Here is a 14,808-nt window from a genome sequence, read left to right on the forward strand (position 1 = left end):
TCTTACTTGGTAATATCATTAAGTTTGTAAACGGTAATCTCGACAGCATCGACGCTAATTTATTATGATAAGCTCATAAAATAGCTCAAACAATCCCAGGAAATAATGAATAATATTAATGTGGTTAAGTTTTTAATGAAAACAATGTTTACGAGATAAGAGTTACTTTTGCTAGTTGTTTCGTTAATGAGTAACGTTAAGATGTTTAAAAATCAGTTAGGACACTTCAAGAACAACATATATTTTATCAATATTACAACAAACATCTTTAACTTTATGCTATGGGTACCTATATTAATAATGAAGAATATCAATTTATATTAACTATATTTGTAACAAACGTTTATTGTCACCACGTGATTAAATTACCCATACTGTTCCTCCTAACATTAGATAGAATAATGAGAAAGGTTACAGCGGGAAGGTGAAATGGTATTCAGTGGAGGATGCAACATAAACTTGAAGATCTTGAGTTTTGCAGATTTTTCAGGATGAAGCATAAGCAGCAGGACTAAAAATTAATGTTCATAAAACGAAGGAGATGAGGATCAATTCTGTAATCGAAGCTAAGTTAACAAGGAATGGAAGAGACTTGGAACGAGTTTAAATATTCGTATACCTTGTTAGCATTGTTGGTAAAGTTGGAGGAGTAGAGGGGATGTGAAGAAACGAATACAGAGAGCAAATGGGGTCTTCGTGCAGTTGTACTCCATCTGGCGAAATAAGAACACTTCAAAAAGAAAGCAACATCGCTTGTTCAACAACGATATAAAGTCAGTCCTCCTGTGTGGGTGTGAAACATGGAAGGTCACCAAAGAGATGTCGAACAAATTACAAGTGTTCATTAATTAATATATGCGACGTATTATAGTCATGAGGTGGCCGGAGGTCCAATGAAGACTTGTGGGAGAGAACAAACCAACGACCCATTGGTCACCAAATCAAGGAAAGGAATGGCGTTGGATTGGCTATACATCAAGGAAGCATGACGAAGCAGTTGAGTGAAGCCCTTAAAGAGCACAGAGATGAGGGCACTCCAGAAAATTATATCAATATTACCAAGCTTATCAAAAGTTTTTGAAATTGTACTAAAAGACATGATAGTGCATTATATACAAGAAAATGACATTATAACAAAATTCCAGCACGGGTATCAGAAAGATAAATCTACCACTACAGCACTTCTAACTTTGGTGGAAGGAATTATACAAGGTTTGGATCTTCAACAATTTACACAGATAGCTTTCTGTGATCTCAGTAAGGCTTTTGATAGCGTTGATCATGAGAAAGTTTTGTATAAGTTGGGGAAATATGGGTTTCACTGTAGAGCATTGAAACTAATCAGATCTTATCTGTTTGGAAGAAAACAGTGCGTGTACTGGAAGATCGTCAATCTGAACTAAAAGATATGAAGACAGGCGTTCGCAGTGTTCGGTATTGAAACCCCTTCTTTTTCTTTTGTATATAAATGACTTACTAGAAAATATTCGAACAAGCTCTATGTGTTTATATGCCGACGATACTTCAATTGGTCGGATCATATAACAAAACTAAAACAAAGATTTTCTAATTCTTTGTGCTGTTTAAAAGTTATAGTCAAAAGCTTATCTTTGAAAGAAGCAAGAAATGTATACTTTGCGTGTTTCCACAGTATTGCGACATACGGTATAATAATATGGGGTGTTTCAACTGAATCAGAGAAAATCTTCAAACTACAAAAGAAGGCGATACGAACCCTATTGAAAATGTCCTACCGAGACAGTTGCAGAACGCGATTCAAGAAATTAAAGATTATGACGTTACGATTGTGGCTTATACTTGCTTGTGTTAAACATGTTCACAAATATCGAGAAGAATTTTCCACAAATTCGGACAAGCATGGTTACAGTACGCGTCATAGAGATCATAGAGAACAAGTGATTTTGGACAACAAGAACACAAAAATCTTTCAATTTTACAGGGGTAAAACTATAATATAATGCATTACAGTTGGAAGTAAGGGAAATGAATTCCAGAATGTTCAGAGTAAATAATTAAATATGAACAAATACCTACTTTTTTAATATTTAATATTATAAGTACATTACGAAAGAGTTAGTGGGTTTAGAAATTCATGTACGATTGTTTTAACTCTTCTCAGCTATAGTGTAGCTCACAGCTAACTACTCTGTTTTGGAGTTGTATCCAATTCCCTACTCCAGTCACTAACAACATTTCTATTGCTTTTTGTTTGGATAATAATAAATGAACTATATCATAACAAAATGACTAAAAGAAAGTAAAGGAGAAGTTACCGCACCGTTAGATAGTACTTTGCACCACACAATTTTGCCCAAAGGTACAATATGCAGAAAAGCTAAGTTTTGGTATTATATTTTGTTAAGGGTTCTTCTGCTTTAATCATAGCAGTGAGATGGCAGAATTTTTGTTCTTCTGTCACTTCCATATACATTACATTTAATTTCTTCCCTAAAGACTGCTTGTTTTCAAAAATCATTGTCTTTATCTTTAGATTTTATGATAAAATTAAAATTTTGTCAACGTTAACTTTACAAATTAACTGTTTGCACTTTGGCGTTATTGCATGGTATCCGTTCGATGTTAATATGTATACTCTTCAAACGATTTCAAGATGTATTGGTGTCTCAGTTCTTATAGCGATTTCAGTAACCAAACTTGTTGCGGTTGGTTTCCCGTTTTTCTTTATCGTATAAAGTCAAAACCAATGTCTCTATTATTTAAGGTTTTTGGACGACCGAATTTGGATTTATTTCCCTGTCTTTCAATGTGTTATTACTTATTACATTGGACAGTTTAACGAGCTTTCATTACAATGTTCGCAATTTCACAAACAACTTTATTCAGTGGTGGTGGATTCGTCTGCGTCATTTTCTCGTTGTATTACTTTGATTTTTCCAGTAATGGTAAGAATGTTAATATAATACAATTGTGGTACGCCAAAACATTTTTTTTTAATATAATGTGTGTTACAAATAAAAACGCTTATGAAATCTGTTTATTTGACTGCAATGGGTAATTCAACGAGATACATGCAGTAATTTCAAAACTATTTTAATCAATGTTGACGATACTGACTAAGGATGCATAATATTAAGTCATTATAACTAAGTTTCAAATTATTTATTTACAGATCTGATACAGAATTAAACGGGATTATACATTTAGATATTCGCAACACTGGTGATGTATCCACGAAGGGTTGGAACGCTGGCGTAGACACCTGGATAAGCTGGGCGGGCACATCCGTATCCCCAAGAAACAATACCAATAAGTTGTCCATCAACGACCAATGGGCCACCACTGTCACCCTACAAATTCAAAAATTATAAATAAACAAAATTCATTATTTCAAAACAATTTCTTCAACTTACTTGGCAAGCGTCTTTTCCTCCACTAGTTTCACCAGCGCACATCATACGATCGGTGATTGATCCACTTCCGTAAGCAGAAGCGCAAGCGGAGTTGCTAACAACGGTAACTTCAACGGATTGGAGTTGAGATGGAGATGACCCACCTTCGGTTAAAGTTCCCCAACCACTGACGACGGATTTTTCTCCAACGGGAAGAGCTTGGTTAAGAGATGGTAAACCAATAGCGGCAACACCACTTCCAAATGAGAGATCAGAAGCGAGTTCCAAGACACTGATATCATAGTCGATGGCGGAGGAATCGTATTGTGGGTTTTGGTGGATGGCTTTAACGTTGACAACTACGCCACCGGATCCACGGATGGAAGAACCAGCACGGACGCTCAACATAGAAGCGGAAGATCCATCGGTACAGTGAGCGGCAGTTACGGCGAATTTGGAAGAGACGATGGAGGCTCCACAGATGTGGCTACCATAGTATTGAAGGGAGAGTTGGTATGGGAAGTCTTCAATATTAGCGTCGTTTCCACCAACAATTCTTCCATCAGGAAGAGGTACTTTGCGTGGGAGAGCTATAAAGTTTTAAATGTGTTATAAAAGGATTTGAAATTAAGTTTTCTTTCTGCTTACCAAAAGCGGTTGCCAAAAGGCAGGAGAGAACTACAAAACGAAACATTTTGTTATGGTATGATTTGAGAGTCGGCGAGTTTATATAGTCAGTTTAAGTCTGTAGCAATTTTTTATTAATTAAATTGATGATAAGTAAAATAAATTATCAATATTTGATATGAACGATTTGTTATTAAACATGACGGAGATTATATGAGGGGATTTTTGATTACAAGGAGATTTTAATCAATCAGTATAAAAATTACTAAAAAAGTGTATGCTCTCAATACATTAAGCATATGTAGTTTATTTAAAAGTTTTGTAATTACATAGACATTCAATATCCCATTTTTATACCGTATTCTTTTTCTTATTACTTTATTATGTAGTACTATTAGTATTATTCGTCCAAAAATATCATTTGGTATTGCTCTCTTATAGATGGTTGTCTTGAGATAAGATACTAAACAGGTTTTTTAATTAACGCAAGATACTAGTTTTTTATGTTTAAATTTTATTAAATTTAGGTTTGAACTATCATAATTTATTAATTTATTTTAGACATTTTTTAATTTTAGACATATACAGCTTAATAACAGTACAATAGGAGAATACAAAAACATTAACCAAGCACTCTCGAAATTTTTATTTGATATTTACAGGATGACTCAAATACTAATTGTTTACTGATAGACTGTAGCTACATATGTCAATAAATGAAAAGTACAGAATTTTTTAAAGATTTTTGATTATTATCTGCTTAAAATAGACTAAAAATCGCCTGATCTTACAATGTCATTCACGTGTCCCTTAATTTATTATCATCAATTCAAGTGGAAAAAAATTGTAGTAAGATAATATAACTATATAAACTCGCTAATTCTCAAATTGTGTCATATCAAAATGTTCCGCTTTGTAGTTCTCTCCTGCCTTTTGGCAACCACCTTCGGTAAGAAAAAAAAAATATTTTTTGGAGTAGTTCATAACAAATATTTAATTATTTTTAGCTCTCCCACGCAAAGTACCTCTTCCTGATGGAAGAATTGTTGGTGGGAACAACGCTAATATTGAAGACTTCCCATACCAACTCTCCCTTCAGTACTATGGTAGCCACATTTGTGGAGCCTCCATCCTCTCCTCCAAATTTGCCGTAACCGCCGCTCATTGTACCGATGGATCTTCCGCTTCCATGTTGAGCATCCGTGCTGGTTCCTCCATCCGTGGATCCGGTGGCGTAGTTGTCAACGTTAAAGCCATCCACCAAAACCCACAATACGATTCCTCTGCCATCGATTACGACATCAGTGTTTTGGAACTCGCTTCCGATCTTACCTTTGGTTCCGGTGTTGCCGCTGTTGGCTTACCTTCTCTTAACCAAGCTCTTCCCGTTGGAGAAAAATCCGTCGTCAGTGGTTGGGGAACTTTAACAGAAGGTGGATCATCACCATCTCAACTCCAATCCGTTGAAGTTACCGTTGTCAGCAACTCCGCTTGCGCTTCTGCTTACGGAAGTGGATCAATCACCGACCGTATGATGTGCGCCGGTGAAACAAGTGGAGGAAAAGACGCTTGTCAAGTAAGTTGAATAAATGTTTTGAAACAATAAGTTTATTTATTTATTATTTACGAATTTGTAGGGTGACAGTGGTGGTCCATTGGTCGTTGATGGCCAACTTATTGGTATCGTTTCTTGGGGATACGGATGTGCCCGCCCAGCGTACCCAGGTGTCTACGCCAGCGTTCCAACCCTTCGTGGATACATCACCAGCATTGCTAACATCTAAATTTAGAAGCCTTTTTAATTCTGTGTTAGATCTGTAAATAAAAAAATTGAAAACTTAGTTATAATGGCTTATTATTATACTTTGTTGCATGGCCACTATCCAGTTGTTATCCAGCTTTTTTAAGATTATAATAATTATGAGAATGCTGTATCCAGTTGAATTTTCAATTGCAATCTAATCACGAGAATTTGATTATATTTTTGTTAAACATGAACAATATTAAATCATATTTTAAAAAGTCTTTTAAGAGTATTCATAGACATCTTAGCAAGTTTCGTGCCGATATCACACACTATATGGCACTAATATATGGATGTATCATAGCTCAGTATCTTGTTGGTCTCTGTGTGGTTAAATCTTTGTATATTTTTGAAAATCTTAAGTATTATAAGTACTTCTTTTAAGTGTGTTAAGACATTTCCTATATTCTTGCCTGTGGTTGGGTATGTACCTTATTTGTCCTTCCAGGTTTTACGAGGCCTTGGTCTAGGCCTTCCCCTTTCTATCATCATCCCCATGATTCTCTTTGGGTATCAACCAATGAAGTTGTTTTTTCTTTATTATTTGTACTTTCTCATTGTTATGTATGGAATATAGTATACATCTCGGTAAATATCGACTGAAATACCGAAAATTTTTTTAAATAGCGATGTATCCTTTCATTAGGCTCATTTGATAGAGATTTTTAACAATCGACTTAAGACAAATAAATGAGATCTCGGATATCTAGATTCATGTTATTGGTGAAATTAACTTAACAGTTGTTATATCTTTTTTGAAAAACTTTCTGGTATAACTGTACTAAGATTTTACGTCATCCAAAAGAACAGAAGAAAATCTCTATCAAATGAGCATAAGGAAATGGTACATTGCTATTTAAAAAATTTAGGTGTTATTCGTTACACATTGGTTATCTGAAATAAAAACAACTGAATCCTGTAGTACGAAAAATAAAATGTCCAACAACTTTTATATTAGTGGTTTTTTTGTTATGTCGATATTTACAAGATATATACTATATTCCATGTATAATGGGCAATTGGTGTATAAATGCTATATATTTCGGTTATTATACAGAGTGTCTGTAAAGTATGGTCCGCTTTTCCATACTTTGGCTAATGAGTTGTTAATTAAGATATGTTGCGGTGAAGAGGTGAATTATTATATGTATTGGAGTCGTGTTCAATCCTTAACTCTAATCAAATACTAAATTTCTATCCATCTTTTCAAATTATTGGTCTTTTCATATAACCTGGTAGAATTTCCAGTCTATAAATTCAAACATTATTTTATAACATCCAACCCAATAAATTATCAATTGCTCTTTTAGATCTTTTTCATAGATTTGTTTCAGCTTGTATTTAAGCCAAATATTTCTTATCGAAAGCAAGTAAATCCCGAAATCTTGTTGGTTACCTGTTTCGTTCAAGAGTATGTACATGACCCATGTAGACAATAATCTTATGATATGTCGCAGTATTTGCTAAAATCGCAAAAGCGCAGATCAAATAATATGACGATTTAATATGATTTAATGCGATTTGATTGTAACTGGAAATTTAACCAGATACAACCTTTTCAAAATTACTGTAATCCTAAAGAAAGTGGATAACAACAATAAGTATAATACAGCAATTAGGTAAGGAAGTATAATAATAAGTCATCGTAATTAACTTTACATTTTTTTATTTACAGATCTAACACAAAATTAAACAGGATTCTACATTTAGATGTTAGCAACGCTGGTGATGTATCCACGAAGGGTTGGAACGCTGGCGTAGACACCTGGGTAAGCTGGGCGGGCACATCCGTATCCCCAAGAAACGATACCAATAAGTTGTCCATCAACGACCAATGGGCCACCACTGTCACCCTACAAATTCAAAAATTATAAATAAATAAAATTCTTTATTTTAAAACAATTTCTTCAACTCACTTGGCAAGCGTCTTTTCCTCCACTAGTTTCTCCAGCGCACATCATACGGTCGGTGATGGATCCACTTCCGTAAGCAGAAGCGCAAGCGGAGTTGCTGACAACGGTAACTTGAACGGATTGGAGTTGAGATGGTGATGATCCACCTTCTGTTAAAGTTCCCCAACCACTGACGACGGATTTTTCTCCAACGGGAAGAGCTTGGTTAAGAGAAGGCAAGCCAACAGCGGCAACACCGGATCCAAAGGTAAGATCGGAAGCGAGTTCCAAAACACTGATATCGTAATCAATGGCGGAGGAATCGTATTGTGGGTTTTGGTGGATGGCTTTAACGTTGACAACTACGCCACCGGATCCACGGATGGCGGAACCAGCACGGATGCTCAACATGGAAGCGGAAGATCCATCTGTACAATGAGCGGCGGTTACGGCAAATTTGGAGGAGAGGATGGAGGCTCCACAGATGTGGCTACCATAGTACTGAAGGGAGAGTTGGTATGGGAAGTCTTCAATATTAGCGTCGTTTCCACCAACAATTCTTCCATCAGGAAGAGGTACTTTGCGTGGGAGAGCTAAAAAGAATTAAATATGTATTTATGAATACATCGAAAATACTTTTTTTTGTCTTACCGAAGGCGGTTGCCAAAAGGCAGGAGAGAACTACAAAGCGGAACATTTTGATATGACACGATTTGAGAGTTAGTGAGTTTATATAGTTATATTATCTAACCAAAAATTTTTTTGCCACTTGAATTGGTGATAAGGAATATATGTATTTATGAAATATTAAATTAAAGACGTGTAATTGATATTGTAATATCAGGGAGTTTTTAGTCTATTTTAAGCAGGTAAAGTACAATAATATTAAAAAATGCTGTACTTTTCATATATCTAGAAATCTCTAGAAAAATTGTAAAAAATCTCTCAAAACAGAATTAGTATATTGACTCATCCTGTAAATATTAACCAAGGATTTCTAGTATGCTTAGTTAATGCTGTTGTATTCTCCTACTTTACTATTAGTCAGATGTATACATCCTTTTCTCTGAAATAAGCAGTTTTTAGTCAGCAGTACATTTGCTTGTTTGCCCTAAAACGATAAATTAAGATCACTGTTATTAATAAGGCATATTTATCCGCTTAGTTTTAAAGCTAATTGTTATCGATTAATCGACCTATCAATACTAACAAAGAAACTTATTTCGAGATAACCATCTGACATCAGTATGTAATAGGATAGTGTTCATACATCTCGAACACTTCTTCTGAGGAGAGATGTATGAACCATATTCCTGACAGCTTCCTAGTTATAAAAACGTATTTATTACCAGTTATTAAAGTTGCACTCGCTAGATATCCGCAATGTTAGGCTCGCAAATCGTGCAGTTAATTGGTGTGCGGGATTTCTCCTAAACCGGAAGTCGAATAATCAAATTTCGAGTACAATTACTGTTGTAAACTCAAAAACTAGTGAACTGCGTAGAATTTTAAAAAAATATTTATTTTTCACGAAATGGTGCCAATTTTACAAGAAATGTCATATTTATTGATAAGAAAGATACATAAAAATGGTTGTAAAACAGACAACTTGAGATACATCAAAAAGTGTAAAAAAAAATGTACGTAGCCGGTACATTCAAAGATTAAGATGATGCAAATTAAAAAAGGAATTGAAAATCTGTTGAAAAATGTGGGAGCTATCACAATCAACAAACAAATCAAGGATTTGGATAACACACGAATTAGACAACGCAAGCTGTTAAGCAGTTGGCCTTTCTACGAATATGCAGAGAGAAGAAAGTAACGCCAACCTTCTTGAAGGTGAAGCACCACATCAACTCCGCTGCAGCAGAATCTTGATTAGGACAGAACAAGCACTACTACGAGAAAGAATCCACAAGACCTTCAATGATCTACAGAAAATAAGTGGGAGGTTACTACGGCGCAACCTCTCACTTTCCAACTGTATGTCCGGAGAAGACTGGGATAAAGTGGACGGACTAACAATGGAGAAGGCTCATCGTGAATTCCAGAAGACCCGTGACACGTATATCAAGAAGTTTGAATCAGAAGAACACCGGATACAATAGAACAGACAAGAAAGAATATGACGACAAAATGATGAACCTACTGGAACCAGCCACCTACAGGAAGATCAAGAAGCACCCCACAGACAAACCGTAAGGAAAATGAAGGACCTGATAAAATCCACAGGAATTGCCAGCAGAACAGCAGAAAGGTTTGTTTGTGCAGGCGCCGGTACCACCAAGAATTTACAGATTACCGAAGATTCATAAACCATACGTCCTCATCGTCAGTGTCATCAACACCCCAACATACCAGTTGCCCAAATATCTTGCAAAGATTCTGTCTCCTTTCACAGAGAATACGGAATCGTATGTCAGGGATTCTACACACCTTGTGGAATCGGTAAAATGCTGATGCCGAGGAAATTTTGGTGAGTTTCGATGTGGAATCCCTTTTTACTACTGTGCCAGTTAAGGTTGCTGTTGATGGTCTCCGCCAAAAACTCATTCCGGAGGGATTACCAGAATACGTGCCAGATCTAGTGGAGTACTGTTTATCATCGATGTATATCAGCTGGAAGGGAGAATTTTACGAACAGTTCGAAGGGGCAGCCATGGGATTTCCATTATCGCCAGTTGTAGCGAATTTCTACATGGAATTATTCGAAGAAGACGCTTTAAAGAAGAGCCAGTGGAAACGAAAACCATGGCTCCGATATGTGGAGGACACGTTTGTGATATGGCAACATGGTCAAAAACGGCTCCAAGAGTTTTTGGATCACTTGAACTCTCAACATCCCATGATTAAGTTTATTATGGAAACAGAAACTGTCGAAAAACTACCTTTCCTAGATGTGTTGGTGACCAGGACGACAAATGGAGATATGGAACTTGGTGTAATCGGAAGAAGATCCATACCAACAGGTATTTGCAGGCATCATCACATCAGCGAGCAGCGAGAATATGTGAAGGAGACAATTTGAAGAAGGAGCAACACTTCCTACGAGTCGTGCTGCAGAAGAACGGATACACTTCGAGGGACATCAACCGGGCCATCAAGAAGCGAAAGCAGAGGGAGGACGCGGTAAGTACAAAACCTCTTGGATTTATCTGTCTTTCCTATGTTTCAGGTGTAACGGAACAGATTACCAGGCACCTCAAGAAAAACGACATCGTAGTGCAGTACGGGACGGTTAGCAAAATCCGGAACATACTCCCGATTGCCAAGGGCAAACTAACTCCATTAAAGGGAGCGGGAGTCTACCGACTATCGTGTAGTTGTGGGAAGGTTTACGTTGGATACGTTGATTTACACAAAGGTACTGGCTAGGGACAACAGATATTACCAGAGACTGACAAGAGAACCCATAGAGATCCACCGACATAGAAATAACGTCAACAGAGAGGATGGCTAAGAGCTTAGCAGAACATGGAAGATGGTGGTGAACACGAAGATCTATTCTCGCCTCACACCGGACGCGCGGCAATTAGTTAATAATTAGCTTGTAATTAGCTTTAATTGATTATTGATTAGTTTTGCGATTTATATATTGTTCCCGATTTTCGATTTCGTCACTTCGAACCAGTTTCTGAAGAAGGTTGCAACATGGCATCCGAAACGTCAAACTTTTTCTTAAAAGACGCACGGCAAAACCTGAAAGTTTCTAGTGTTAGTTCTAATTTTAGTTCAAATTAACTTTTAATTGTTAATTTCAGTACATAATTTCTATAATGCTTGTAAGACCGTCATTAAAATGGTAAGCAGCAATATCGGACTTAATACCAACCACTTTCTTGCCACTGTGAACCATTTTTGGTACCATACACAGCATTGTAGATTTTCATTACTGTTACTAGAATGAGTTCTAGATAGTCTAAAATACACATTAATCGAAAAACACAAAAACCCTTTTTTTAATTTCACAGGTGGCATATGGATGAGCTCCTCAGAATCCCGCCGGGTGAAATACAAGTTCAATGAAAGTCAAATGTATACAAGGTGTATCTGAATGACGTGTCACCCATGGTTCATATATCAAAGTACCCTTAAAATTGCCTAAAGAATCACCCCCTGAAGTTTGGGCACGTCATTCAGATACAGCCTGTATATAACGTAGCATTGTGGTTATAGCTGATAGATTTCTACACAATAACTTGATCAAAGCGTACAAAATTGATATATTGTATGCCTATGTAACTGTAAAACTTTTAAATGAAGTATGTACCTATGCTTGATGTAGCGAGAGGATGCATTTTTTTTTACAATTTTTATACTGATTTAAAATCCCCTAATAATCAAACATCCCCTGATATAATCGGGGCCATTTTTAATAACGAATCGTTTATATCGGATGTTGATAATTTAAGTTTTTTAACAGATATGCTTATCATCCATTTATTTAATATAAAATTATATTATAAACTCACTGAATCTCAAATCGTACCATAAGAAAATGTTCCGTTTTGTAGTCCTCTCCTGCCTTTTGGCAACCGCGTTCGGTAAGCAGAAAGAAAACTTCATTTGAAATCTTTTTATAACATATTTAAAACTTTTGTCTAGCATTCCCACGCAAAGTACCTCTTCCTGATGGAAGAATCGTTGGTGGACACGACGCTAATATTGAAGACTTCCCATACCAACTCTCTCTTCAATACTATGGTAGCCACATTTGTGGAGCTTCCATCATCTCCTCCAAATTCGCCGTAACCGCCGCTCACTGTACCGATGGATCTTCCGCTTCCATGTTAAGCATTCGTGCTGGTTCTTCAATCCGCGGATCTGGTGGTGTTGTTGTCAACGTTAAAGCTATCCACCAAAACCCACAATACGATTCATCCGCCATCGATTACGATATCAGTGTCTTGGAACTCGCTTCTGAACTTTCCTTTGGCACTGGCGTGGCCGCTGTTGGTTTACCTTCTCTTAACCAAGCTCTTCCTGTTGGAGAAAAATCCGTTGTCAGTGGTTGGGGAACTTTAACCGAAGGTGGATCATCTCCATCTCAACTTCAATCCGTTGAAGTTACTGTTGTTAGCAACGCTGCTTGCGCTTCTGCTTACGGAAGTGGGTCAATCAGCGACCGTATGATGTGTGCCGGTGAATCAAGTGGAGGAAAAGACGCTTGCCAAGTAAGTTTTAGAAATTGTTTTAAATTAATGAATTTTGTTTATTTATCATTTTTGATTTTGTAGGGTGACAGTGGTGGCTCATTGGTTGTTGATGGCCAACTTATTGGTATCGTTTCTTGGGGATACGGATGTGCCCGCCCAGCTTATCCAGGTGTCTACGCCAGCGTTCCAACTCTTCGTGGTTATATCACCAGCGTGGCCAATATCTAAATTTAGAATCCTGTTTAATTCTGTGTTAGATCTGTGAATAAAAGAATTGATTGTTAGTTATAATATATCTTACTATTATATTTTCTCGTGTAACCACTATATTATGCAGTATTGTTGTTACCTAATTTCTTTAGGATTACAAAACTTTGAAAATGCTATATCTCGTTGAATTTCCAATTATATTCATATCACGATATTTGATTTCATTATATATTTTTGGAAATTTTTAGTACATCTACGTGTTAAGGTACGCCTGTGGAAGATTTTAGAAATTCACAAAAGAGCATCTCATCTTTTCTGAAGATAGTTCTAATTCCTGGTAGATACTTGGTCTACGATTATTTCGTTATAAAGCTTTCTTTCTGCACTGAAAAGAAAATAGGGTCGATTACCGATGTGTGTATTGGTAATTTGGCCGTTATGATATGTACTATTCAGTTGAAATAGTAAAATTAATCCTTATAAGGAAAATTTACAATCAAGAAAGTAAATTCACAAGCAAGTTATCAATTAATTTTACTGTCTATGTTGTAAATTACAGTAATAAGGGAATTTTACCCCAACTGTATTACGTATTACGAAAATTGTGTTTTTATGGTGTAATTTTAAATTTCAACCTATTTCTTTTAAAAAATGTTGGACGCTTGGTAAATAGCATATTTATAACGTAACATGTACTGTTACAAAAAGTCATAGTAACAGTTATGAGTACAATAAATTTATTGTAACTCATACGATGATATAGTTGTAAATTTCATAATATTTTTCTCAGTGTGGTTCTGTAAGAGTTTAGAATAACTTTGTAGAAAACTGTGGTGGGTTATGTCAAAATCTTCTTGTAATTAGTTCGAACAGATTATAAAAATTTATGTACTAATTTTGAACAGCATTTTAAACAGCCGTAATTAATCAATACTGTTTTTGTTAGAATCTCAAAGCAAAGTTTGATAATGTTGAAATACACAATTACTGTATGTTCTGGTTAGAACTGAATGATGAGTATGATGTCATATTGATTGAGGTTATCGTTTATTTCATGAAATTATTTTGCATGATCCTTATACAGGGTGTCCCGCAACGATTGTACAATACTGCATCAGCGTATTCTCTGATTGAAAACAGACAAGAAAAGTCTAATAAACATAGGTCCGAAAATGGACCAATTTCGAGATATTCAAAGTTTTAGTTTCATAAGCTGACCTATTGTAAACATCATTAATTCTAACGATTTAGATGCAGTAATTATATGATTACCATAGTTACGATGATTAAGATAAAGTTTAATAAATAATAAGATAATATTAAGTTAATTAATACAGTTCATTAATAATTTAACAAAACAAGTAACAAAGATTGCCGAAGAAAATCGTTCAACCAGCATAAAAACAACGAATATTTAACAAATTGGAAAAGATTCATGTCATAATAAATGTTCAATATGCGCACCATTTACTTCTAAACACAAACGGATACGTTTTCTAAATGAACTTCTAATGCGTTCAAAGATACCAGGAATTTGTTTTACTGTGTCAAATGCGTTACTAATTTTATTCTTCAAATCCTGCACATTTTGAACGTCTTCAGAATAAACAATTTGTTTTAAATGTCCCCAAAACTAAAAATCTAACGGATTTAAATCTGGTGAACGAGGTGGCCACGGGACAGGACCTCCTCGGCCAATCTGTTATTTAAGTATGCTCGAGTAGCGCGTGCATAATGTGCTGGTG

The 14,808-nt window shown here is 35.8% G+C and overlaps 4 protein-coding genes across 4 annotated transcripts; 2 read left to right on the plus strand and 2 right to left on the minus strand.

The window, feature by feature from the left end:
• Positions 1-3,054: 3,054 nt before the first annotated feature.
• LOC111413750 (trypsin-7-like) lies at positions 3,055-4,077 on the minus strand. The gene is made up of 3 exons (XM_023044847.2): positions 4,020-4,077; positions 3,393-3,961; positions 3,055-3,329 (listed from the first exon to the last, which is right to left on the minus strand). The coding sequence occupies exons 1-3, from the start codon at positions 4,063-4,065 to the stop codon at positions 3,183-3,185; spliced, it is 762 nt and encodes a 253-aa protein (XP_022900615.2). The 5' UTR covers positions 4,066-4,077; the 3' UTR covers positions 3,055-3,182.
• Positions 4,078-4,891: 814 nt separating this feature from the next.
• LOC111413752 (trypsin-3-like) lies at positions 4,892-5,883 on the plus strand. The gene is made up of 3 exons (XM_023044850.2): positions 4,892-4,947; positions 5,006-5,574; positions 5,636-5,883. The coding sequence occupies exons 1-3, from the start codon at positions 4,902-4,904 to the stop codon at positions 5,780-5,782; spliced, it is 762 nt and encodes a 253-aa protein (XP_022900618.1). The 5' UTR covers positions 4,892-4,901; the 3' UTR covers positions 5,783-5,883.
• Positions 5,884-7,451: 1,568 nt separating this feature from the next.
• On the minus strand, positions 7,452-8,391 carry LOC111413753 (trypsin-7-like). Its single transcript, XM_023044851.2, has 3 exons — positions 8,346-8,391; positions 7,719-8,287; positions 7,452-7,655 (listed from the first exon to the last, which is right to left on the minus strand). Exons 1-3 carry the CDS (start codon positions 8,389-8,391, stop codon positions 7,509-7,511), a joined length of 762 nt encoding a protein of 253 aa, XP_022900619.2. The 3' UTR covers positions 7,452-7,508.
• Positions 8,392-12,195: 3,804 nt separating this feature from the next.
• On the plus strand, positions 12,196-13,081 carry LOC111413748 (trypsin-7-like). The gene is made up of 3 exons (XM_023044845.2): positions 12,196-12,241; positions 12,303-12,871; positions 12,935-13,081. The coding sequence occupies exons 1-3, from the start codon at positions 12,196-12,198 to the stop codon at positions 13,079-13,081; spliced, it is 762 nt and encodes a 253-aa protein (XP_022900613.2).
• Positions 13,082-14,808: the final 1,727 nt, after the last annotated feature.

Source organism: Onthophagus taurus, chromosome 11 (genome assembly GCF_036711975.1).
Source record: "Onthophagus taurus isolate NC chromosome 11, IU_Otau_3.0, whole genome shotgun sequence".
In the NCBI taxonomy this organism is placed as follows: Eukaryota; Metazoa; Arthropoda; class Insecta; order Coleoptera; family Scarabaeidae; genus Onthophagus; species Onthophagus taurus.

Coding starts and splice junctions, on each gene's coding strand:
- LOC111413750 (XM_023044847.2), bottom strand. CDS start 4,065: ATGTTTCGTTTTGTAGTTCTCTCCTGCCTTTTGGCAACCGCTTTTG. Junction 3,962..4,019: donor CCTTTTGGCAACCGCTTTTG/GTAAGCAGAAAG, acceptor AAAACTTTATAG/CTCTCCCACGCAAAGTACCT. Junction 3,330..3,392: donor GAGGAAAAGACGCTTGCCAA/GTAAGTTGAAGA, acceptor TTGAATTTGTAG/GGTGACAGTGGTGGCCCATT.
- LOC111413752 (XM_023044850.2), top strand. CDS start 4,902: ATGTTCCGCTTTGTAGTTCTCTCCTGCCTTTTGGCAACCACCTTCG. Junction 4,948..5,005: donor CCTTTTGGCAACCACCTTCG/GTAAGAAAAAAA, acceptor AATTATTTTTAG/CTCTCCCACGCAAAGTACCT. Junction 5,575..5,635: donor GAGGAAAAGACGCTTGTCAA/GTAAGTTGAATA, acceptor ACGAATTTGTAG/GGTGACAGTGGTGGTCCATT.
- LOC111413753 (XM_023044851.2), bottom strand. CDS start 8,391: ATGTTCCGCTTTGTAGTTCTCTCCTGCCTTTTGGCAACCGCCTTCG. Junction 8,288..8,345: donor CCTTTTGGCAACCGCCTTCG/GTAAGACAAAAA, acceptor AATTCTTTTTAG/CTCTCCCACGCAAAGTACCT. Junction 7,656..7,718: donor GAGGAAAAGACGCTTGCCAA/GTGAGTTGAAGA, acceptor TTGAATTTGTAG/GGTGACAGTGGTGGCCCATT.
- LOC111413748 (XM_023044845.2), top strand. CDS start 12,196: ATGTTCCGTTTTGTAGTCCTCTCCTGCCTTTTGGCAACCGCGTTCG. Junction 12,242..12,302: donor CCTTTTGGCAACCGCGTTCG/GTAAGCAGAAAG, acceptor ACTTTTGTCTAG/CATTCCCACGCAAAGTACCT. Junction 12,872..12,934: donor GAGGAAAAGACGCTTGCCAA/GTAAGTTTTAGA, acceptor TTGATTTTGTAG/GGTGACAGTGGTGGCTCATT.